General features: G+C 44.6%; 1 protein-coding gene across 1 annotated transcript in view; it reads right to left on the reverse strand.

The window, feature by feature from the left end:
* Positions 1-252: 252 nt before the first annotated feature.
* TRH (thyrotropin releasing hormone) overlaps positions 253-26821 on the reverse strand; it is a 69916-nt gene continuing 43347 nt past the window's right edge. Inside the window, exon 3 of the mRNA XM_069206306.1 lies at positions 253-1092. Coding sequence (XP_069062407.1) covers positions 497-1092 — 596 coding nt within the window. The 3' untranslated portion in view covers positions 253-496. The remainder of the gene's footprint in view (positions 1093-26821) is intronic.

Here is a 26821-nt window from a genome sequence, read left to right on the forward strand (position 1 = left end):
CGCAGACAGTGAAATACGCGACGGGTGCAACTGCACCCGTCGCACAGCTTCCACTCCGCCGGCTCGATTCCGAGCCGGCTTCATCGTGGAAGCCTCTTTCCCGCTGGGCTGGCGGGCGGCCTGAAGGCGACCGCCCGCCAGCCCAGCGGGAAAGTCAGAATTACCGCCGCGGTCTTTCGACCGCGGAACGGTAAGCTGACGGCGGGACTTTGGCGGGCGGCCTCCGCCGCCCGCCAAGGTCAGAATGAGGGCCTATGTCTTAAAAGCACCATGTTCCAAGTAACATCTTCCACAAATGCTGCCATCTCCTTTAAGGTGATACAATTTACTTTCAAGTCAGGGTTATCTAATGTTTGTTTTAAAGGCAAGGATTCTGAAAAGGGGGGTGATGGGGTTTTGTCCACTGAAGATGAGTTTAAGGGCTTGGACAATGTTCGGTGGCCATACAGACCTCTCCAGAACAATGTGATGATGCAAGGCTAGGGGCTGCACCTGCTCACTCTTGAGTGATCATCTCTCCTTCCCACAGAGACCTCCTCCCTGGGTGCTGTCGCTTCTCCTCTCCTCGACCCTTGTGTACGTTATCAAGTAACTCCAGCAGCAGGCCAGCTTTACTGCAGTTGAGTGTGTCCTGGCCATCACAGGGTGTTGCATCTGTGAGGCTTTCGGAATCCAGGTACCTCTTGCCGGGGTGCTGGCGTTTCTCCAGATCTACAGCTTCTTCATCCTCTGACTCTTCCTCCCAACTCCGTTTTCCGGGGTGCTGCCTCTTGCTGTAGCTGGGACTTCTTTTGCCAGGGTGCTGCCTCTTGGATAACTCGTTGAGGTAAGACAATTGTGAAATGGGATAGTCCAGATCCGGCTCTACCGCTGAGCGCCTTCCTGGGTGCTGGCGCTTCTGGAGCTCCAAATAGCTGTCAGCTTCATCCTCTTCCCTCTTTCCTGGGTGCTGTCGTTTCTGGAGCTCCACATAAGAGGTGTCATCAGGATCCTCCCTTTTTCCTGGGTGCTGTCGCTTTTCCATGTCTGTCTGGAATCTTTTGCCAGGATGCTGCCGCTTTGAAAGCCAGTCTCCCGGGAAAGCCTTCAGCCCTAAGAAAGGAAAAAAATCATAATGAGGTCTTTAGCAAAATTGTAAAATAACAATTTCCAACATTTATTCAATCATTTAGTTCCACTGAAATTGTAGCAGAAGTGGAAGTGACATCACATGCTATTTGACTCTGATGACATTAATGGAAGTGATGACATTAATGGAAGTGATGACACATGACCTTTGACCCTGATAATAAGCCACTGAATTGTATAATAATTTTCATTGAAATCTTATCTGTGCAGCATGTTAACGAATAGTGACTGATAACAAGGACAAATAGCTTGTTGCTAAACCTAGCAAAAGCAAAATCAAACTTGATTTTTACCCCTAGTTATTGATTACATCACGTTTTGCAGGCAGCAACTGAAGGGAGTATAATTGTTACTCTTTGTTAAACAGTAAGTGCCTGATTTCGATTTCGGAGGATGGGTTACTCTGTCAGAACAGTGACGAATATTGTGTCCTCAGAAATATAAATCCCATAGGATATAATGGGAAATATAATTCCCATAGGATTTAATGGGATTTATAATCCGGCGGACTAGATATCTGTCTGTCACCATTGTGACGGAGTAACCCGTCTGCTTAAATCTAACTCAGGCCCTAAGTCACGTGCCACATGTAGCAACAGATGGGAGTCCATTTGTTACGCAAGATATTGATTTAATCCTGTGTCGCAGGTGGCGATGGAGGAGGTTTCAATTGTTGCCCCTAGTTATCAATTAGATTGTGTATTGCATTTAGCAACAAAGGGAATTTCAATTGATGCCCCTAGTTACTTATTGAGTCAAATATTGCATATAGCAACATAAGGGATTTAAATTAATACCCCAGCTAGCGATTAGATCACATGTTGTATGTTGCAACAGAGAGAATTGTAATTGTTTCCCCTAGTTATTGATTAGATCACATGTTGCATGTAGCAACAGAGGTGATTTAAATTGTTACTCCTAGCTATCTCTAAATCTGAAGAGTAACAAAACGGAGTGAGGAACACAAGGGTAGGTATCAGGCTAGTCAAATTAGTGTAATTGGCAGTAGCCTTCTAGCACGTTGTTCAAAATCAAATACTGGTTGGATGCTGAATGATATTCCCATGGGTTTGACTTTACTCACTGGTCTTTTACCTAATGAACAAGTAGGGTGATCCTGATGACGCAGAAAAAGAGGGTCCTATATATATTCATACATATTGCATAATCAAACTAATAATATAGAGTGATGTTAGTAAAAGAAATAATATACGAGGGAAAATGTGCCCTCGGGGTAGTTCGCCATCATTGTAAACGAGCTTTATTAATCATGAAGTATTGAAAATGTAGTAATCCGTCATAATCGCAAATGTATGCCATGATTTCTTGTTTGAAAACTGTTTTGCTTAGCTTAAATTTAGTATAGGCTTTGGCCTAGTTGCTTGGCTTCAAATTCTAACTGCGTGATTCCTTTTTTTCCTTGAACTAATGAAACATATATTCTTGCTTGAAGTTGTATTTTTCCAGTAGAAACTGGCTGGTACACTTATCTCCAAGGTTTCGTGCTAGGCCGGTTACATCCCCTTTGATACAAGGTCAGTCTCTGCAGGTGTGGACAATGAAGGTACAGATACCAAAAATAATTGGCAAACCATGAGACAATTTGTGTTCCAAGGCTCCAAGGCTAATGTATGCACAAATAAGTTCTAGTAAAAGGCAATTTTTCATTGGACAATTTGAAGCCAACCTATGAACCCTCCAATGGAAGACCCTGCAGAATTTGGAATGTTTCTTACTTAAACCCACCGGACAAAGAGAAGTCAGCCATTTTCCTCGATGCCAGTTTGAAGCCTGATGCCAGACTCCATTTTGGACGACACCCTGATACCCTTTTCTCTATTCGAGAGAAAGAGACTTAAGAATTCTCACCCTAGAGACTTTAACTTTGATTTGCCCCGTCTTGCCTATGCAGTAACTTTGCCCTATTCTCCTTGCCGTTGCAAGGAAGCTTGCCCTTAACTTTGCCCCTTCGAAACTTGCCCCATGCTGATCAACCGGTACCTGAAGGACGAAGACTTTTCTTGAATGCTGATTGTATTTGGTAAATATGAAAGGATAAATGTATTATGCATTGTGTTTTTCCTTTTAGGTACCAACTGCTATTTTGACAGGGCCCTAGCTAGAAGTTTTCCAAATTTGTGTTGACTAAATTCGTTTCGCATGAAGCCCCACATGCCAATGCTAATTAGAGGTTAGTCGAGGTATTCATTCAATGTATCATGAAGAATTGAAATCTTGTTATGCTGACCGAATGTATGCAATTAGTCAAATACAGTTAGTCACATTGGTGATTTGCATTGCTATAACAGAGTGTATCATCATCCAGATTTTGCGTAGATTGCGTTTCTTCCACCGTTATGGACAGCTAGTAATGTTCATATACATATATCAATTGGTGTTGAGACATATATATATCGTGCTAGCTTTGTTAATATAGGGAAATAAATTCACTAACTTTTAATAAACTGGTGTGGTTATTCATGACTGAAAGGTCATGGTGCGCCGAAATACTAACTGTTATTGATTTCTGATGTGCTAAATTGACCTATTAATTGGGTATTGATTACCGATTACAGTAGTTATTGATTATTGATCTGAATGACTCAGCTATTTTAGGATGAGGAGAGCCCGACTCGGTTAAAAGATCCACCGACCTCCAACGTGTCCAGGTACAGGAAATTTATAAGGGCTGGACGCGTTACCAGTAGATGGTGGCAGAGATTGATGGTTTTGCCCTTTGGGACCCCATCCGAACAATAGACAGAGTCAAGTTAGAATTTTCTTTGATAAAAGAAGTTGGAGGGATGATGATGCCCTAAGTCCCCAATGACTTTCCCGGGATCTCGGAGCTTGCGAATGGAGGACATAGAGGTATGAGAATGGTCTCAGCATTTCTAGTGACGGTATGAGTGAAGTTAGGGTTTCGCGCTTGCACAGCTTATCGCCGCAGATTAATTGAGAAGTTTGTGAGGATTTAAGGGGTTAAAAGATATTAGAGGACTGTTCCTCCAAAGGTGTGAGAGTAGGGAAGTCGTCGAACTTCACATGTGTGTAGCGCTTTGAGCAGAAAAATTTGTCCACGTGGTTGTTGATGTTGAGACGGGCCCTGCGAGGTCAAGAGACTCCGGAGTATGTTGAAAAGTGTATGTGACACTTGTTTGATGTTGTGATCTGGTCGGTTTAATAGGTTGATCGGGCGTGGTCAACAAGTCGGTATGAATGTTGCAGAGTGAAAGAAAATTTCGACTTTGAGATTTGACGAATTCTAAAGTGCACTAGAATAGTTCATTGATCAGTTGAGAGTAAAGTTTGCGGGTCAAATTTTGCTTGCGAAAGTGGGAAACCGAGAAAGATGGAATAACTGCCGAGGCTAGTGAAAAATCCCTAAGGTTTCTGAAGCGATTGTGTTACCCTTCCTGTAGTAAACCGACAGATCTGTTTTATTCTTTTGGTTAAGTGCTCGCGTTATATTGCAGAAATTAGTTTATGAGTGAAGCCGAATGAAAAGAGAACAAGCCGCAGGACTTTGTCAGCCGCAGTGTGTGAGTGTGACGTCACTAGGAGCCACGCTGGGACAGGTCGGTTGGTGAGAAGGGTCGCGCACGGATTGGACGCAGTCCGTGAAGCGCAATTGGAAGGGGAAAGGCAAGCGAAGAGTATTCCGGGAATTAAAGTCACTTATTGATTACATATTTTTAGAAAAACAAAAGACGGAAAGATGAAATTTTTCAAAGCATTTAAGAGTGCCATGAGGGGAGATGTTTATATTAAAGCAAATGTAGGAGAAGAAACACCGCCTGAGGGTACGCCAGCTTACATTGTCATTGAAGAAAAGGGTGTAGCGCCATGTCTTTGGCTAAAGCAATGGTGCAAATTAACAGAAAAACATGGAAGTGTAGCGTTCCCTATCCACGGGTCGTTTAACCTAAGGGTTTTAGAAAATCTGAGGTTTGCGCTATACGACATGAAAGTACCCCCAAGGCCAGCACAGTTTGAGGCATTGGCAATTTGGGAGCTAATAGCTAGAAACCAACAACAAAAGAAATTTGAGACAAGAATAAGAAAAGTAGAAAAGACACTAGCGGATGCTAGATGGGACAGCACACAGAAGGTTTGGAGATCAGACGTATTGCAGGGAATTAAATTGTTTCCAGCGATTGCTGAGGAAGCGGAGACGGAAGGAAGGAAAGCCACCTGTAAGACAAACAGGAGTCAGTCCAGAGAAGGAGAGAGCAATAGAAACTCAAAAAGGGGAGACGAGTCAGATGATGAGGAGTTCATTATACAATTGCTGAATGATCGCCCACCGCCATATGTGGAAAGCGAAAAAGGCTTAAGCATTAGTACTGCCCCTCCAGAACCAATACAGGGTAATGTAACGCCAAATTTGAGAAGATCTCAGAGGCCGAACAGTTCTGACATGCCTTTCTCACCACGAATACCACGGGTCCAGAGGATGTACCCAGACGTGCCAGCATTGAAACCTGCTGATAACTATCAGCCACAGGTTCAAAGGCACTGTTGTGATGAGCATAACATGGGAATGACTTCCGATTCAATGGCGCAGGGAGGACAAAACTATCAGAGACCGACATTGATTCAAGCTGAATCAACACAGTTCTCGATGCCCCAAAAGCAGACACAAGAAGTGCGAGTAGTAGAAAGCCAGTTAGGTATGCCAGCAATGATGAACCATAATGTGGGGATTAACATGCCACAGAATTCGGGGAACAGACAGAATCCAGACGCGATATCCCTACCTATCACTGTAGGTCCACCAGTACCACTGTACATACAGGCAAATTCAAGCACAAGCGACCAAGGGTCAATGATACAGAATGGGACAGGGAGGAGATGCATAGAAACCACTCCAGAGACAACTCCGATAGCGGCACTGCCAAATGGATCTGGGTCCTTGTCGGAATTTAGCCCAATTCCAATTTGTGCTCCGTCAACCGTGGTAAGGTCACATCCACCACTATTAGTACCGTTAACCTCACAGACTGAAACAGTACAGAAACCGTCAGTGGCAGTTGATGTAACTGCTACACTGATGGGACTGAACGCGCAACAGCTAACACAATGGTTCAACAGCCTGAACTCCCCACAGAGTGTATCCAGCGGGAAGGGAGAAGAATACCTGAATAAAATAAGGTTGGGTATGGAGGCAGATGAACTGGTTGAGGGAACAATGGGTTTGAACAGATTAGAATCATACACGGAGGAAGAACTAAGATACATGTGCCCTAGGATTACAAGAGAAGTGAGCAGCATACATAAGAAATTACAAGAAATTGCAGACAGACACGAGATTGATATAGGTAAGACTAAACACCTGAGTAGGAGTTACAGGTTAGACTTCGACACAAAAGACTTTGAACACATGAGATCCGCAGGGATGAAAACACACCTTAAAGAGATACTGCAGAGTGCACAGGTCTGGAGATGTTTAGACAAGTGGGAAAGCAGGTGGATCAAGAAAAAGGATAAAAAGAAGGAAAATACTTCGGAACGAAGTGAGAAAAAACAACAGAATGACGATCTGATAACCATATTACCAATGAGAGAGACAGCAGGGGGAAAACTTGTGCATGTACCATGGCACAGGTGCGATATTCAATCCTTTACGGACGACTTTCCCAAATTGAGAGAAAAAACGATCGAGTGGTATCAACAAACAGATAGATTTGTGAAACTCGCGAAGTGTCTCTGGGAAGACCTGAATACCTTATTTGAGATTGTGGTTCCGGCTGATTTGTGGGAAGATTGTAAAAGGGCTGTAGGTTGGCCGACGAGTGAACCAGAGAGAGATAGGGACACAGGTGCGCCATCACCTACGGTAATGAGTTTGTACCACAAGGTGATCGAGCACTTGAAAACCAAGGTTGCGTCGAAAAATGTGGATTGGCAAAGGATTGACAGGACCGCCCAAGAGATTAAATAATCTATACACGCATATTATGAGAGGTTGTTGAAAGCGTTTAAAAATTACAGTGGCACGGAAACGATTGAACCAAAGGACATGCTTCATTTTGTGTTCAGGTTTGTGGAAGGGCTGAGACCTGAAATTAGCCAGATGATTAAATCGCATTTGATTTGTTGGCAGTCAAAGTCGATCAATGAAGTGTTGAATTATGCAAAATACTGCAGTGATGAGATTGAGACAAAGCAGAAAAGATTGAAGGAAAAGGTGATGGTGATGCAGCTCAGAGCAGCTCAGACAGGTTTACAAGGTTTGCAAGGGTTTCAACAACAGATGCCGCAGCAGCAGCAACAGGGAAATGCTATGTTTCAGCCGCAGATGAGAGGCAGAGGCCGAGGAGGTTTTGTGAATAATGGTCCTGATTTGAATACCGTTATGATTCCAAATGGTATACAGGCAATGAAGAAGGTGATGCCATGTCACACGTGCGGAATTGTCGGGCATTTGAAACGGGAGTGCCCAATGATGGTGCAGGAAGGTGTAGGTCAGCAAAACAATGATGTCAATGCATTTCAAACTATGAGAGGACCGAAACTGAGAGGTCCGAACCCAAATTTCCAAAACAATATGAACCAGATGCAGGGTCTACAACCCATGCAACCGCAGCAGGTGCAAATGCCCCGTGTGCAAATGACACAATTGCAGCCAATGCAACAGCAGTTTCCCATGGTACCTAATCAGCAAATGCAAATACCCTTAGCACCAATGAATCAGCAGCAAGCAATGCTTCCTCAACAGGTCACCGGTCAGGGAATGAGTCAAAATGACACAGTACACCAATTCCCACTACACAGCGAGAACGGAATAAACGATGTATGGGAGAGTGGAAGTTCAGATGAGGAGGGAAATTGTGTGCTTGCAGCATCTTTGGAAGTTGATCAAAAGGGTCCGTATGTGGAGGGAAGAGTTATGGGTCATCGCGTTTCATTCTTGGTTGACACAGGAGCTACACGTTCCACTGTTAGGAGCATTGAAGTGCCAAATCTGCCTCTTTCAGGGAGAACAGTTCAAGTAGTGGGAGTAGCAAACAGGTACCTGACAAACCCAATCACAGATCCAGTACAAGTCAGAATTGGTAACTATCAAGGGTCACATAATTTTGTGGTATGCGACTCGAGCCCGATATCACTGTTAGGGAGAGACCTATTGTGCAAATTGGGATGTTCGATCATGTGTTTGAACAATGGAATTAGAATTCAGACGAGCAGTGATGGGGAAGAAGAGGACAGTGTAGAAGGGGATGAGATGGAGACTGTCGATGAAGAGTATCCTCTGATTACCCTTTTTCCGATGATCACTGAAGCAGATATTCCAACTGAGTTACAGGAAACGGTCGGAAAAGAAGTGTGGGATATGACAGGAAAAGAGGTAGGATTGGTGAAAGGAGTGGAACCAGTGAAAGTGACTGTAAAACCCAATGTAACCTTTCCCCAGACCCCACAGTACCATATGGCACAAGACACCCTCATGAAAGTCGCCCAACTCATTGATGAGTTTGTAAAGCAGGGAGTACTGAAAGAAGTGTTAAGCAGTCCATGTAATTCACCAATTATGGGACTAATAAAGCCAAGTGGAAAGGTCCGAATTGTGCAGGACTTGAGGAAAATAAATGACATAATAATTAAATGCTGCCCTGTAGTACCAAATCCAGCTGTGATAATGTTTCAAGTCCCTTGCGATGCCGAGTGGTTCTCGGTCATCGACTTGTCACAAGCATTCTTTTCGGTGCCTCTTCATGAGGACAGCCAATTTCTTTTTTGTTTCAAATTCTTAGACAGAGTTTACAGTTGGTGTCGAATTCCTCAAGGGTTTTCGGAGTCACCGTCAATTTTCAATCAGATTCTAAAGAAAGATTTGGAAGCGTTGGAATTACCATTTGGGTCAACCCTAGTACAGTACATTGATGACTTACTGATTGCATCCAGGACAGAAAGTGACTGCACAGCTGACACCATTGCCCTATTGAACCATTTGGGAAGAAATGGACACAAGGTGTCTCCTTCGAAATTACAATTCTGCCGGAAGAAAGTGAAATATTTGGGTCACCAAATAGAGAAAGGGTCACGGAGAATAATGAAGGAAAGAATAACAAGTGTACTTCAAATGAGTCCCCCAAAGACGAGGAGGGAGGTGAGGAAGTTTTTGGGAATGGTGAGTTATTGTCGCCAATGGATTCCCAACTTCTCAACTCTAGCAAAATCTTTACTGAAACTGACCCAGAAGGATGCATTGGATGAAATTGAACTGAAAGGAGAGGAGATGGATGCTTTTATTGAATTGAAAGAATGCATGTGCAGGGCTCCAGCTTTAGGTATGCCTGACTACACAAAACCTTTCACATTGTTTTGTCATGAACGTGATGCATGTTCCTTGTCTGTCTTGACCCAAGCCCATGGTGGCGTAAACAGACCAGTAGCATATTTTTCAGCTACTTTGGATCCGGTCGCAGCAGCACTGCCAGGGTGCTTGCGCGCTGTAGCCGCAGTTGGTATCAGCCTCACTCAGAGTGAAGGAATAGTGATGGGACACCCTTTAACAGTCATGGTCCCTCACTCAGTCGAGATACTTTTGACACCTTCCCGAACACAGCACATGACTGGTGCTAGACTCACAAGGTACGAAACAATAATTCTGGGATCACCTAATGTGCAGCTGAAAAGGTGCACTACGTTGAATCCAGCAACCTTGTTTCCCAGTGAAAATGCTGAAATTGAGAACGCTGAAGACATCGAGCACGACTGTCTTCAGGTGACTGAATTTTGCACCAAACCAGGGCCTGATATCAAAGATACCAGATTAGAAGAAAATGATCAAATCATTTTTGTTGATGGTTCATGTTTAAGAGATGCACTGGGTGTATTGAAAGCAGGGTACGCTGTATGTACTGTAACAGGTGTTCTGGAAGCCTCTTGGCTTCAAGGGGTTTACTCTGCACAGGTAGCAGAATTGGTAGCCCTTACTAGAGCTTGCCAACTTTCTGCATTGATGAAAGTTACTATTTACACTGACAGCCAATACGGGTTTGGAATAGTGCATGATTTTGGACAATTGTGGTCACAGAGAGGCTTCATGACCTCTTCAGGATCACCAGTGAAAAATGGTGAAAGAATAAGAGAATTGTTACATGCCATTCAGTTACCAGGGGAAGTAGCAGTGGTGAAATGCAGTGCACACTCGAAGGGACAAGACTATGGCCCTCATTCTGACCTTGGCGGTCTTTTCGCAAGACCGCCGAGTTACCGCCGCGGTGAAGACCGCCGACCGCGGCGGTATGCCGCTGTGCGCATTCTGACCGCTGGGAGCGTTCCGCCGGGAAACCGCCAGCAGCCACACTGGCGGTCGGCGGGAATGTGGAGACTGGTCAACCTCCACCGCCACGCCAGCAGAACACCGCCCACAGTATTACGACCCACATTTCTGTGTGGCGGTCTTCTGTTGGCGGTCTTCTGTTGGCGGTCACCTCCCCATGGCTCCCGTCGCCTCCCGGAGGACCAACGCACAAGGTAAGTTGATCGTCCGTGAGGGGAGGGGGTGGGGGGGTGTTGTGTGATGTGGGCGTGCATGGGGGTGTGCGTGTGAGTGTGTAGAGGGGGTGTGTGAGTGCGTGTATGCGGGCGGGGGGTGCTGCTGTGTCTATGGGTAATGTGTGCTGTTCGGCAGGTGCGCGTGTCTGCATGTATGTGTGCGGGTATGTGTCCCCGTTGTGTATGTGTGTGTAGGGGGTGTGTATATGTGCATGTTGGGGGTGTGTGCATGTCGGGGTGCATGTATGTGCATGTCGGGGTGGGGGTGGCGAGGGGGTTCGTACCACCTCTGGGAGGTGGCAGGGGGGTGGAGGGTGTGGGGGGAGGACTTGGGTGGGTAGTGGGGGGTGGGGGAGACCCCTATCAGTGCCAGGGAAGGAATTCCCTGGCCCCGATAGTGCTTACCGCCATGGTTCGCACGGCGGTTCCCGCCCGCAAGAAACCGCGGCGGGAGGCAGGGTCATAATACCCTTGGCGGTCTTGGGACGACCGCCGGGCCGGAGTGCGCAAACTCCAGCCCGGCGGTCATGACCGCCGTGGCGGTCGGAGTGGAGAAGTGGCGGTCGGTCGCGGTGGGGACCGCCGCGGTCAGAATGCCATTTTTAATACCGCCGGTCTGTTCGCGGTCCGACCGCCGTCTCTCCGCCGACCGCCAGGGTCAGAATGAGGGCCTATGTTTCCCTGGGAAATGGATATGCGGATCAAGTCGCAAGGTTTTGCGCATTGAACTGTATATTGCTCAGGGATGAATGGAATTTGATAAGTGAACCAGAACTTGAACAAAGCGAAATCTTTGCTCTAAAGGTTATAGATACAATGGATGAATTGAAATCCTTACAGAATGATGTCAGTGAGGATGAGAAACTCTCGTGGACCAAATCACAATGTGTAAAGAGACTAGATGAATTATGGGTTTCAAGAGAAGGGAAATTCGTTCTTCCAAATAGCCTTTTGACACAGATAGCCAGATTTTACCATGGACAAGCTCATCTTGGGAGGGATGCCATGATTAGGTTGTTTAAAACTGATTGGTTTAACCCCAAATTCCGTCAAGTTGCTGAAGCAGTTTGCCACCGTTGCGTCATTTGCCAACAGATGAACGCAGGGAAGGGAACCGTAGTAAATTTGAGCCACATTGGAAGAGCAGGGGGTCCATTCAGCAGGATGCAAATGGATTTCATTGAGATGCCTGTGCATGGAGGCTTGAAGTATGTGTTGGTGGTTGTGTGCATTTTTAGTCACTGGATTGAAGCATACCCTACACGCAGAAATGACAGTCTCACAGTTGCAAAACTACTCTTGAGAGAGTTAATACAACGTTTCGGATTCCCGATCTCTTTAGAATCAGATTGGGGAAGTCACTTCAATAATGAAGTAATAAAATTGCTTTGTGCAGCACTGAACATTGAGCAAAAGCTGCATTGTAGCTACCGCCCTGAAGCATCAGGTCTAGTGGAGCAAATGAATGGCACATTGAAATCAAGAATGGCGAAAATATGCGCATCAACAAACTTGAAATGGCCCGACGCATTGCCTTTGGTGTTAATGTAAATGAGAAACACCCCTGACCGAAAGACTGGACTGTCTCCACACGAGATTCTCATGGGCAGAGCTATGAGACTTCCAGTAGTTCCTGCAAATGCACTTTTGAATATTACAGATGATATGGTGTTAGACTACTGCAAAGGTCTAGCTGATGTGGTTCGCTCTTTCTCTCACCAGGTGGAGGCAACCACCTTGCCACCGATCCAAGGTCCAGGACACACCCTGAAAGCAGGTGACTGGGTTGTGATAAAGAAGCACGTGAGGAAGTCGTGTTTGGAACCCCGTTGGAAAGGACCTTTCCAAGTGATTCTGACGACTACCACTGCTGTGAAGTGTGCGGGAGTTCCCAACTGGATTCATGCCAGTCACACAAAGAGGGTATTGTGTCCCACAGACGAGGAAGTTGAAGCGCTGAAGTTACCAGTACCTGATAACAAAGTGCCAAGCGCTGAGACAGAGCGAAAAAGAACTGAAAGCGAACAGGCAGAAATAGAGGAGGGAGAAATATTCTCTGAGGACGAAGCAACTGATTCCCTTGGGGAAGACCAAGGAGGAGCCTCAGAAAGCGACGAAGCAGCTGAAGGTAACAAAGAGCCTGAAGCAGCTGAAAGTGACAAAGAGCCTGAAGAAAGTAACGGTGACAAAGGGCTCGAAACAGGTGAAGAAGCAGGAGAGCCTGATCAGAGGAGGGCTTTCCCAGAAGCAGACGATACAGAAAAAGAAAAGGAAAACCTGATTGACTCCCCAGAAGGAGGGGACAAGGCAGAACAGAACGAAACTGCTCAAAATCCTTCAGAAGAGATTGCAGGTCCATCAAGTGGACCCAGTGCGAAAAGAAGACCAAGCATATCGCCAGTAAAATTAAGAACTAGAGAAGCGTTGAACGACAGTGAAGGGCCAAGAGTGAAAGAGAAAAGAAAGGAAGTGTCTGTCGTAGTACCAACACCAAGCGAAGAAAGGGACTTGGCCAAAGAGGAAAGTACCAGTGAGAAAGAATCAAAGAGAGATGCAAAATTGAAAAGAAAAAGGATACCGAGCAGAAGGTATTCCTGTCCGGAGTGGGCATACATAGCCAATAACGACTGGTCAGACGAATTCGTATCCCTCAGTCTCGAGAACGAAGAAGCAGAACTACACTTTGGAAACAAAAGTTCTATGGACTCTGTTGATTGAAGACATTGGTCACCTGATTGACTTTTCAACCGGCTAAGACATTGTTAACCTGATTGACTTTGAAACCGATTTTGAGACAACGCTGCTAACCGATAAGAGACTAAGCTGCTAAAGAAAACTGTGTGAACATTGAACTCGTTCAGCTTTGTAAATATCTGCGAAACCGCTTTGATAGAGTGCCTTCAACTTTCTGATTCTATACAGATCATGACTAGTTACACTACACAGGGGCGTAAAATGAAGTATTGTAAATACATGTGTATAGGTTTATTAATTGCATGCGTACTAATCATCGTAGTAATAGTTCTTGGAATGCATGGGAAGAATGAGAAAGAGACGAATGATGCTACTACTTCTAAACCTACTATTGTTACTGAATTAACCGCTCTGAAAAGACTCGAACAAGACGAGAGACACTTGCATGATAAAAAGGAACTTTCATCTAACGTTTTCTATCGCTTGCTGAGTGAGTATGTTGAGACCATGGATGCGAAAGATTGTTATGTGTGTACGCAAATACCTACCTCAGTAGTGGAAGGGGTAACATATCACAGCATGCCTCTTACATATGGAATTACATGTAGTATTATAGCTTCCAGATTTTATGGTCAAAAGGATATTCATTATTTCTACACTAATTATGATGTTACTTTTGCATATGTCCCCATAATAGGGCATTTGAGTAAAATAGCTAGAGATTGGTATGCCAAATTAATGAGGGAATTCTTTGAACCAATGTCACCTTTTCATACAGCTCACGCACATAGAGAGAACCTTACATGCTTGCTTTCACCAGTAGAAATAGAATTTTTAGATCGCACTGATGATAGGAAGAATGAAATGAAGGAGAAATTAGAAAGGGAATTACATGAAAGAACATCTGTAGATAATTATGCTTTTGCTGCAATAAAAACACAAGGGAAAATAGCTTTAGATACATTGCATGTGGGAAGATTTTGTATACGTAGATTTCAATCATATTATGACACAGTTTTTGTGGGAACGAGTGAATGCAAACATACGTACGCATTTCAATCTAAGTGGACGTTCATGCTGAATGGACAAGATCCAGTTATTCCTGGAGTATATTATATTTGTGGACTCAACGCCTATTATCGTCCTCCTAAAGGATGGTATGGGAGGTGTTATTTGGGAATAGTGTTCCCAAAAGTTTACCAACTAGATGACTTAAAGAAATTTCCAAAGCTGTCTGAATCACACCGTGTTCAGAAAAGAGAGACAGCTTCTGGTGTGGTAGGAGATATATTTGGAGCATTGATTCCTTCAGTAGGAGTCATATTGAATTTAATCAAAATACGAAAGTTGTCTACTATTGTGGATAACATGCTGACAAAGTTTTCAGGAGCTATAATCCTGATGGATGCTGAACTTGCTGCAGAAAGAGCTATGACTCTTCAAAATCGGCTTGCCTTAGACATTCTTTTAGCAAAGGATGGCGGCGTTTGCAAAATGCTTGGTACACGTCACTGCTGTACCTATATACCAGACAGTAGTGGAAAAATTAGAACAATGCTTACGAACTTAACCAAAGAAAGCGTAGATTTGAAGGAATTGAAAGAGCCCGGAGTTTGGGAGAAGGTTGGAAAGGGATTTGCTTCTGTGGGAAATTGGCTCAGCAACGTTTGGAACGGATTGTTATTGAAGATAGTAAAGGGAATATTAATAGTATTAATTTGTTTATTAGGTCCTTGGGGAATATGGAAAGTTATTAAAATAATAAAAGCAAGGAACAAAAGAAAGAGAGAGGAGAAGATAGAAAACAAAATGGTGGAAATTTATAGAGAAAAATCAAAAGGGACTAAAAGAAAAAGGGAATTGACCGAAGTGCCAAATTACTATACAGAATTTTAATGGAATAAAATTTGTGGGTAGACTTGATGTGATGACATAATTAGTCATCAGAGGAGGGATTGATGACGCAGAAAAAGAGGGTCCTACATATATTCATACATATTGCATAATCAAACTAATAATATAGAGTGATGTTAGTAAAAGAAATAATATACGAGGGAAAATGTGCCCTCGGGGTAGTTCGCCATCATTGTAAACGAGCTTTATTAATCATGAAGTATTGAAAATGTAGTAATCCGTCATAATCGCAAATGTATGCCATGATTTCTTGTTTGAAAACTGTTTTGCTTAGCTTAAATTTAGTATAGGCTTTGGCCTAGTTGCTTGGCTTCAAATTCTAACTGCGTGATTCCTTTTTTTCCTTGAACTAATGAAACATATATTCTTGCTTGAAGTTGTATTTTTCCAGTAGAAACTGGCTGGTACACTTATCTCCAAGGTTTCGTGCTAGGCCGGTTACATCCCCTTTGATACAAGGTCAGTCTCTGCAGGTGTGGACAATGAAGGTACAGATACCAAAAATAATTGGCAAACCATGAGACAATTTGTGTTCCAAGGCTCCAAGGCTAATGTATGCACAAATAAGTTCTAGTAAAAGGCAATTTTTCATTGGACAATTTGAAGCCAACCTATGAACCCTCCAATGGAAGACCCTGCAGAATTTGGAATGTTTCTTACTTAAACCCACCGGACAAAGAGAAGTCAGCCATTTTCCTCGATGCCAGTTTGAAGCCTGATGCCAGACTCCATTTTGGACGACACCCTGATACCCTTTTCTCTATTCGAGAGAAAGAGACTTAAGAATTCTCACCCTAGAGACTTTAACTTTGATTTGCCCCGTCTTGCCTATGCAGTAACTTTGCCCTATTCTCCTTGCCGTTGCAAGGAAGCTTGCCCTTAACTTTGCCCCTTCGAAACTTGCCCCATGCTGATCAACCGGTACCTGAAGGACGAAGACTTTTCTTGAATGCTGATTGTATTTGGTAAATATGAAAGGATAAATGTATTATGCATTGTGTTTTTCCTTTTAGGTACCAACTGCTATTTTGACAGGGCCCTAGCTAGAAGTTTTCCAAATTTGTGTTGACTAAATTCGTTTCGCATGAAGCCCCACATGCCAATGCTAATTAGAGGTTAGTCGAGGTATTCATTCAATGTATCATGAAGAATTGAAATCTTGTTATGCTGACCGAATGTATGCAATTAGTCAAATACAGTTAGTCACATTGGTGATTTGCATTGCTATAACAGAGTGTATCATCATCCAGATTTTGCGTAGATTGCGTTTCTTCCACCGTTATGGACAGCTAGTAATGTTCATATACATATATCAATTGGTGTTGAGACATATATATATCGTGCTAGCTTTGTTAATATAGGGAAATAAATTCACTAACTTTTAATAAACTGGTGTGGTTATTCATGACTGAAAGGTCATGGTGCGCCGAAATACTAACTGTTATTGATTTCTGATGTGCTATATTGACCTATTAATTGGGTATTGATTACCGATTACAGTAGTTATTGATTATTGATCTGAATGACTCAGCTATTTTAGGATGAGGAGAGCCCGACTCGGTTAAAAGATCCACCGACCTCCAACGTGTCCAGGTACAGGAAATTTATAAGGGCTGGACGCGTTACCAATCCTACAAACTAAAGAGCGGTTCAAGAGCAAAATATTCCAGCCCCTAATCTACTGCTCTAATCCTTCATCCATTATCCCTCACCACTCTTTCAATATCCTGGATGGGCCTCACTCCTGAGTTGAAGAGCTACTGTGCTTGTCTGTAATCCTGCTGAACTGAAAATTACTTCCTGGTCTGAACATCTCTGGTGGCCACGACTTGTTTAATTGTGAGACCAATTGTCTGGAAGTAGGATAGTTTGTCAGCTGGGGTGCACACTTCTCTAATCCCTGCTTGGGATTCTGGAAAGTGAATAGGAGCCTGTCTGTGTTGTCTTTTCAAAATCAATTCCTTGAGGAATGAGTATCCCAATTCTGGATCCAGCCTCTCCAAGCCAGGGATAGCTTGCTAGCTGACCATGCAACTGATCCTCAAAAATCCCTTGGAAGTCTGCAACATCTGAAAAGAAGATGCCTATCTCTATCAATGTGAAACGTGCCTCAGTATAACTTGGACTATGTGCATCACCACCCTGCACTGGCATTGATGGTGCAAGGATTAAGGAGAACCCAAAGGTGGGATAGATTTCATCTCTTCAAAATCTGAAGTGCAAACCTGAAGTGCATGGGGCCAGTTCACCAAAGCATTTATGAGCAAGCGAAGTATTACAGGGCCTGTATTGAGAAAAGAGCGCACTTTCCCTGTTTGTCCCACGGTGCATCTTCAAACAAGTGCGCCGTTAGCAAACAGGTACAGTGCACCTTATCATGTTGAATGCACTGCCCTCCGGGCAGTTGCAAACTTGTGATGCCCTGGGGGCAGCGCATTCAAGTGAAATGCAAAGCGGCTGCTTCAAAGCTGTTCTGTGTTACACTGTGCAGATGGCAACCCGTCTGCTCTTTCAAAAGAGATTAGAGATACCCTTGCAGGTGGGTGCAGTGAGTCACTGCACCCACCTGCAAGGCGATGTCTGGGGAGTCCATGGGCACCCTTTTATGCCTGAGGGGACTGCCCTCAAGAGGTGCACTGATAGTGTGCCACCTTTTTGCTCCTCACAGCATCTGTGCCATTGTGCCCACAACGGTTTTATGGAACGGACACAGGGATCATGCACCCTTGCAAACGTGGGAACGCCCTCTTGAAATAGCGTTGGGGCTACATGTGCGCCAGTGTTATCAGTATTACAGAAGGGGCTGCACAAGCATCTGCGGTCCCTTCTGTACTACTAAAGTCCCCAGGGGCACACAAAGCGGGTGCAAATGCCTGGTGTGCCTCAGGGGCACTTTCTCTAAAATGGCCCCAGACGTTTACATAATCTTACAGGCCTTTGTGATCCAGCCTTGAATGTCCAACTCCCCAATAGTAAAAGTGCAAAGAGGGCACAGTCTTATCTGCTAGCACTAATTGTGCATGAATATTCCCTAAAACTTCCTATTTCAGCTGTTCTGGGGCCAGTTCTCCAAATCATGTACGAATGCATAAAAGGGTTTTACAGGAGTACTTTTATGAACTCTTACATGCTTTCGTGAATCAGCCCCTGTGTGTTTTTTAAAGCCTAGCATCAACCTCCAAGGAAACATTTCGGTAGCAGTCCCAGACAATTCCTATCTGACTTTTCGTGGAAAATTCCATCTTATTTGTACGGCACTGACTCACTGAGGCCTTGTAGTGAAGATTTAGGGTCTAATACATATGTACTCAGAATAACCGTGTGGTAAAGGTGCCCAGGCTGGTAAATTGGTAACTGCATCCTCTAATGTCTATAATTGCTTTTACGACACTAAAATTCCCCACATTTTCCCTTATTCTAACGGGTTTCCCTGCAACGAAATTCAGCCAGGTAACTCCTGGAGACATTTACCAAGGGACAAATCCCAGAATAGTGGTAATTTTGCACAACTGAGTTTCGGAAATCAGATGCACCTGGCTACTGATTTCCCACAGCACAAAGTGGGGTTAAGATCCCCAATTTTGTACTTTTAAAATGCTTAATAATACACTTAAGGAATGTTTATCCGCTTTAAAAAAGTTTTATTGCTTTGAACTCTTGAAATATTTAGTTCTAGTTTTGTGTGATTTCTTTCTTTTCCTTCTAATCAACTAATATCTGTTTATCATTATTATTTCAAGCCTGGTTGACTTAGATTTTTTTCTCTTGATTCAGTTTCATTCTGGTGCTTGATTTCCATGTGCCCAGCATCTCTGGTAGAGTTAAGCCTTTGACTTAGGCATTTCTGGCATGAGAAGAAGATGAGAGAATTTCAACAATGGTTTTGACCCCATCTGTTTGTGACAAGTGGTTTAGGGCGACCTGGGAGCCCACGTAAAGCGAACGAAGCCCCCTGCCGTGTCCTGCTGCTAATTCTGCATTTGAAGGAAATTATGGACACAGCAGACCACACATAAATATAAGTAGACACCAGCTAAATCCCTCCATATCCAATCACCTTTAAATAAATGTGCCTACTCCACTCACAAAAGAGTTGCACAATGGCACCGATGCAAACCGAGAAGATGATGCCAATGCAAACAAGACATTGTGCATTAACAAGTTCGCTGGTGATGGGAAAGTACACAACTAATACCCATGTGATGGCACCAAGCTGGAAACCTTACCACCTCCATGGAGGAAGATCTGGAGGCAGCCATCATGAACCATCAAACTCCACCAAGCTTATGAACATTACAATTCAAGATCAACATTGGTGTTGAATATACCTGCTGGTTGACAAGATATACAGCCTTTATCGCGCAGGATATTACCACGTATTTCTTTATCTTGCCTTTTTTGGTACTTTATCACACAGGATTTTAACATGCGAGTAAGCATTTTTTAAATTAAATAATTATTGTCATTTAAAAAAAGTGAATTTCAGGTTTTGGGATGTTAAGAATTCAGTAGGGTTTATAAAAATGTTTTTTAGGGTTTCGTGTAGGGAAGGGTATGGGGTAGTAAGCAAGTCAAGTGTGTAAAGGAAATAATGGGATTACTGAATTGGAATGTAAAGAATCTTAGTCTTCACAACTACCCCATTAGGGGCCTATTTACTCAGATGTTGCACTGTGTTTGCATCACAAAAGTGACGCAAAATCTTTTTTTACCTATTTACTTTCCAGCGCAAAACTTGAAAGTAACACAAAGCAGCGCGTAGTGCTGTTTTGCATTACTTCGCACCAAGGTGGCATTCCATGGGTGGTAAATGGATGTTTCCATGAAACCACACAGTGCTTTTCATGCAAAAGCCTATTTACTAAAAAAGTAAACAGGGTTTGGGTAAAAAATAGAGCCGTTTCAAATAGATGCTATCACAGAGAAATGTTTTTATTTCTCCTTTCTCTTCTGACTTTGCATATGTGCTGAACTGTACAGCACACATAAAAATGGGAAAAGTTTTAAAGTTAGTCTAAGCATAGGATTTTGTACAGGATGGCTTGCCTTCCAGTACAAAACCTATGCTGGACTCACGCAGGCACCCTTGCACCATGGTGCAAAGGTGTGTGTAGGGAGCACTGCAGCACATGTCTGCACTGGCACCGGGGAAAGGGGAGGAGAGTGCCATATCTCTGTAAACATGATGCTCTCCTGTTCTCGCCTTCTCTCGCATTCCCACTCAGCGTAGCATTTTTGGCTGCTGCGGTGTGCTGCTTCAGAATTTAATAAATCCAGGCTGTGGACTTTTATCTGTAAACATTAGAAACAGGCTTACATAAGGCAGCAACTACCATCAAATGCGGCTGCCAGTGAGGAAATTGCTCATACTGCGACTGGTGCGAATGATGATCACCAGTATCCCACCACAGAGCTGCGGTGGCACAATGTAATGGGAAGGAGTCACGGTAGCGGGCTCACCACAGAACAAACTATCGCAATCGCCAAAGGTGAGATGGATCAATAGGTCTGGCACTTGTGTGGTTTGTCACCAAGTGTTTATTCTGAAAAAACTGTGAAGGACATGGAATAACTTAAGAGGGGAGGGTCAGGATTGCTTTAGTTCCTTAATCCCAGAAACATACGCAAAATCATGACCCTATGCAAAACAATGTGAACATTGCCAAACGCCATAGGAGTGTTAAGTTCTTGTTTAATTAATTCAAATTTGAAATTGTGACTGTTGAGGCTGATATGTTAAAAAAGAGGTCCCTGATCCACAAGGTCACATTGAGGTCACAGAGACTGCACACTACAGTCCACGTGCAACTGGACAGAAGTGCACTTGTTGTGGTGGCTGTTAAAATTGCCTATCATGCATGACATTGGCTTTGGTGCACAACATTGCCCAGCGGTGGTATCAATGGATTACAACATCCTTCAGAGTAGAACTTGGCATGCCAATGAGTGGCATCAATATTCAACGACCCTACAGCGGCACAAAAGTTAGCACCCATATCCTCTTCATTCCATGCGTGCACTGTTAGGAGCTTTGTCCAGGAATGTTTAAGGTACTATAACTCTCCCACCTGCAACAAGCTTATATTAGCAACAGTAGTGGGTGCTATCAGCAAAACGTAGTGGGGCAGTGTGGGGGACAATAACAACAAAAAATAAAACATAACTGACCTGTCACTGGCTCCCTCGGCGCTCTGCTGTTCCCCTGCTGCTGATGCACAGACTCCCACACTCCTCTTGGCCAATCCAGACACTGCTCTCATGTTGGCCACATGACAGAAGTGCCGGTATTGGTCTGAGTCAGCTAGTTTTGCACTCCCACAAGGCCTGTGCCTGCTGTTCTCCACCTGGCTGCACAACACAGCTCGGGTTGGAGTCTTCAGAAATCTAAGTGTGCATGTCTGTTTGGCTGTCCTAATACACCCGGCCAAACTGGCATGCGCACTTACAGTGCCCACCACTCCTCCTCCATGCTTGCTGCTGTCATCAGAATGGCCCCATCCCCAAAGTTCGGCTCCGGCTCCGTGATGAAAAATAAAATGATAATACAATTGCTTTATTATCATTTTATTTTTCACGTTTGCATTTGCATCTGCTGGTTCCAACAGTGGGGTCAAAGCATAACACATGTTCTGCCAGGAGACTCATCAAGTGAAAGTATCCAAAAGGTAATGGGATAAGCTGCTGATAGGTTTCTAGAAAAGTACCCTCATAATTTTATATAGCATAATAAAGAGACACAGTTATAGATGCTTTAGCACGAATGTGTATTGTAATTAAATGTAGTTTTGTATATACACAGACTGATCTGTCAAATAAAACAGTGCTCCAAGTGGTGACGCAGTGAATATGGAAAAACAATGTTTCAAAACGAAATAAATGAAAAGAGACAACTTAAGTATACACAATATGTACAAAGTAAAGAAAATATCTTCAGATGAGTCATTTAAAAAGATCCATAAATCATTCAAATGTCTGATCTTGATCAACAGGGATTGACCAAATGTAAGTCGAACTTTTGACCTCGATGGAATAAATTGTCCGGGGTCTCCATCGGGAAAAAAGATAACAGGAAGGCACCTATGAACAAGATAAACGAATAAACCAGAAACAGTCTCTAAATAACTACTCCGAAGAAATGGGGCCAAAGCAACTATACATCAATGCTTGTCTTACCGGACTAGAAGATATCTCAGTCACAAAACACAGCTAAAGTCTCGATGAATATATGAAGTGTCTATGGAGAAGAAAGTGCATACAATCCAGAAAACCTCCAGAAAAGTATCAAAGAAAAGAACCGAGAAAAGAAAGCAAAAGGTACCACCAGTTGACTCTTGCAGTGGGAAGCCAGGTAAAGGGGAGGTGAAGTCCAATAGGAACATCGCAATTGTTGGGTGTGGATGCATGCCCAACCCGTCTCAGGATGTGAGCAGTGGGGTAACGAAGCCCCCCTCCCTGCAAAATACAGGGAGCCCTCCCACCCTACCCCTCCATGCTCTGGGCCCAGTCAGGAGTTCTCGACCAGGGGCCCATCACCCGTGCACAGTCCTGGACGGGGCTTCCACGCACCAGGGTGCTGCAGGAGCTGTTGTTACACCACTGGACGTGAGCTTTGTGGAACATGCAATACAATATGTGCAGACAACAAAATAATATGTGCCCTTCAACAAGAAGCGCCATCATGGGACGTGCAACCCCTGTGATATGTGTGAACCACAAAGAAACGAAGTGGGTAAAAATCCCACCTTGGAGATAATGGAAAAAGAGGGATGACTGCCGAACGCTGAAACAAGAACAAAAACATGACTCAATATGGACAAGTGCGGGGTACCTGAAAACATGTTACAATAACCAGTACCAAAACAGCTACTTCTTGCTCCCAAACCCAGATCTGAAAAGACGGGTCTCAAAAAGACGGGTCAACAGCGGGCGACACTCCTCCCCCATAGCGGAGGAGCCACCTCTGGTTAGCAGGCGCCAATTACAACCTGGTGCATTCATTGGACCTCTCACTGCTCATTAAAGTGTCCAGTCACATCATCTCATTGAGACTGGGATGTAGATATAGATGGACTAAAAGTCACCAAGCTGGAGTCATCCTCTCCTCTCACATCAGCACAGAGCTAAGCATGCCAACAACACAGCACCCAAGCGCCGAGCCAGATGATGCAGGGACAACCACATGCTGCCTAACAAAGGATCTCATGAAGATCTCATTATTGAAGAAAGCAGCAGAGCCCTAGTGATGGAAGTGTCCAGGATGGCCCGGAAACCCCATGTAGATCTTAAGCCCCACATCTAAACGTCCTTGGCAGCAGCCTTGACGGTCAAGGGACTGTGCTTTTATATTGAAGACCCCTCTCACTTCAGTGATCATTCCTTTTGAACCAAAGAATGCAAGTTCAAGTGAAAGACTTTTCACTTCGAACAAAGATTTCCAAAGCAGCAAACTTTCCTTTCCTTTGAGTATGGCGAGGTGGGAGTTACAACAATATTATTGCAAGATATAACGCGTTCATCAACCAACTGTACAGAAATGATGTAAATGTACTGTCTTTTTTACGTGAATCTATCCATTTAAAAAAATGCTTTTTCACATCTTTCCTCCCATTCCCTTCTTTCTAAAGGATCTCTCACCTGTGACCTCTTTCTATCTGTCACTACTCAATCTCTCCTCCAGCCTCACCTCTGTAAGCCCTTCCATCCTTGGTGTGTCCCAGAATACACATTATGCTCACCAAGGAAAGGTTTGAAGGGGGTCTTAGGGTGTTAAAGCAACCAACACGATAGCACTGAGAGTCTGAGGGGACCTGGGGTCACTGGCTGCCATACAAGTACAAAGAAACACTGGAACTACAATGTGAAAGAGATACTGTCACTGACAAAGGGATGCTGCCACAATGGCTCCAAGGGAAAGTAGGACATTGATACAGGGCCGCTGCCATGGAGACGAGATGCTCAGTTTAGGAGACTGACTCTTGGACATTGACGTCTGGGCATCAGAGCACTGGTCCTAGGATATTGGTTTGGAAACACTTATACACTGGGACGTTTATTTCGAGAAAAGGGCACTGACAACATTAGGACCATGGCACGTTTAGGTTAGATGACACTAAAACAGGGACACTGACTTTGTCAGGGGAACACTGACACCCTGTTATTGATTTGGCTATATAGAACACTAACTCTGATAGAGTGATTCTGAGAAATGACACAGTGACACGTACGTGGCAACGCTGACACAAGACTACTAAGATGGGGACATAACATGGGGACATAACATGGGGACATGATGTGGGTACACAGACACTCAGAGCCAGACAGTGGGACACAGCGGCGCGGCCCGTCAGACACAGACATGGGGACACAGCATTGGTGCACGGGAAGAGAGACACTTGCATTGACGATGGCACTCTAACATGGAGACACTGATGCAAGGGGACACTGGCACTGAAACAGGGTCTGTCACGCTTGGACACTGGCATTCACAAAGAAACAATGGAAAAGGAAACTGTCTTGATGAAATAAACCCAGGGCCCTGAAACGGAGGCACTGATTTTGAAACACAGGCATTAGGACGTGGACAAGGTAAAATAGATATAAGGGTACCAGCCTGGGTACAGTGGCACAGTGAAATAGTTCACGGGGATGGTGATACTGGAATACTGACACAAGAGCACAGGTACTGGGGCATGAGGACAAAGGAATATTGAGTCCAAAACTCAATCAATCAGTTGTTAGAAAGCGCAACTACTCACCTGTGAGGGTCTCAAGGCGCTGGTGGTGGGTCTGTGCCTCATTCGAAGAGCCAGGTCTTTAGGTTCTTCCTGAAGACAGTGAGTGATGGGCTCTGTCTGAGGTGGGGGGAGTTGTTCCAGCTCTTTGCTGCGAGGTAGGTGAAAGATCTTCCTCCGGCAGTGGTTTTCCGGATGCGTGGGATGGCAGCCAGTGCCTGCTGGGAGGAGCAGAGGGGTCTAGCGGGGTTATAGAAGGAGATGAGATGGTTCAGGTAGGATGTTCCGATGTTGTATAGGACCTTTTAGGTGTGGGTGAGTATTTTGAAGTTGATTCGCTTCTCCACTGGGAGCCAATGGAGGACCCTCAGGTTTTGGGAGATGTGTTCCTGGTGAGGGATGTTCAGGACAAGTCTGGAGGTGGCGTTTTGGATGAATTGTAGGTTTTTGGTGTTCTTTGCTGTGGTGCCGGCGTAGAGTGCGTTGCCGTAGTTGAGCTTGCTTGTGACTAAGATGTGGGTGACTATCTTGTGGCTGTCGTCAGGGATCCATTTGAAGATTTCGCGGAGTTGGTGGAGGGTGTGCCAGCAGGAAGAGGTGACTGTGTTTACCTGTTGGGTCATTGAGAGGGAAAAGTCAAGGATGATTCCTAGGTTGCGGGCGTAGTGAGTCAGATTAGGCAGGGCGCTGAGTGATGTGGGCCACCAGGAGTCATCCCAGACTGAAGTGGAGTTTCCGAAGATGATGAACTCAGTCTTGTCTGAGTTGAACTTGAGGCAGCTCTCCCTCATCCAAGTGGCAACGACTTCCATTCTGATGTGAAAATTCCTCTTTGCTTTGTCTGGGTCTTTGGTGAGAGAAATGATGAGTTGTGTATCATTATTGTATGACACGATGTTCATTCTGTGGCCTCTGAAGATGGCTCCCCGAGGGACTCCGCAGCTGACTTCTGTGGGTTTGGATATGAAGGGTGGGAGCCTGACTCTCTGTGATTTTCCGGTGAGGAAAGAGCGAATCCATTGCATGTCTATTCTGTGGATTCCTGTGTTGTGGAGTCTGGTTCATAGGGTGCTGTGGGAGACCATGTCGAAGACTGCTGAGAGGTCGAGGAGTATGAGTGATGCGGTGTGGCTGCGGTCGAGGAGTGTGCGGATGCCATCGGTGGCTGCAAGCAGAGCTGTCTCTGTGCTGTGATTGCTGCGGTATCTAGTGAGTTTTTTTCCTTGATGAATTGTTGCAGCTGTCTGTTTATGGCTTTTTCCAGGACTTGGATAGCCCGGAAATTCTTCAGCTCTGATGGGTCGGCTGTGGGTTTCTGCAGGAGGGGGAAGACGTCGGCGTGTTTCCAGTCTTCAGGTAAGGAAGCTGTTTCGATAGAGCAGTTCAGCGTCTTGCAGAGTTCGAGAGCACTGGATGCACTGGCTCTGTTGTAGAAGTGTTGGGGGCAGGGGTCTGTGGGAGCTCCGGTGTGAATGCTGTTCATTATGATTTCAGTCTTGTCTGTGGTGAGAGTGGACCAGCTATCGATGGTTTGGGTGGGCTCTGGGGGGCTAGGTTGGTTGCAGGTGCTGGACGGGTTCTGCGGGAGAAAGCTATCGTAGATGTTTTTGCGGGCGTGGTCAGTCAGAGTAGGCATAGAAACTGACATACAAAGACCATTGAAGCTGACAAAGAGACACTTTCATGGGGACGAGGAGAACACGTTATGAAGGTAGAGGCACAAACACTAGGAGGTCGTAGTCAATAAGATATGGACATGAGCACAAGCAAATCTATGGCCCCAGAAAAATAACACACTTGTACAAACGCTGTCAGCACCCAGAGGTAATTTCAATGACAGATATTTC

This window comes from Pleurodeles waltl, chromosome 9 (assembly GCF_031143425.1).
Source record: "Pleurodeles waltl isolate 20211129_DDA chromosome 9, aPleWal1.hap1.20221129, whole genome shotgun sequence".
Classification (NCBI taxonomy): domain Eukaryota; kingdom Metazoa; phylum Chordata; class Amphibia; order Caudata; family Salamandridae; genus Pleurodeles; species Pleurodeles waltl.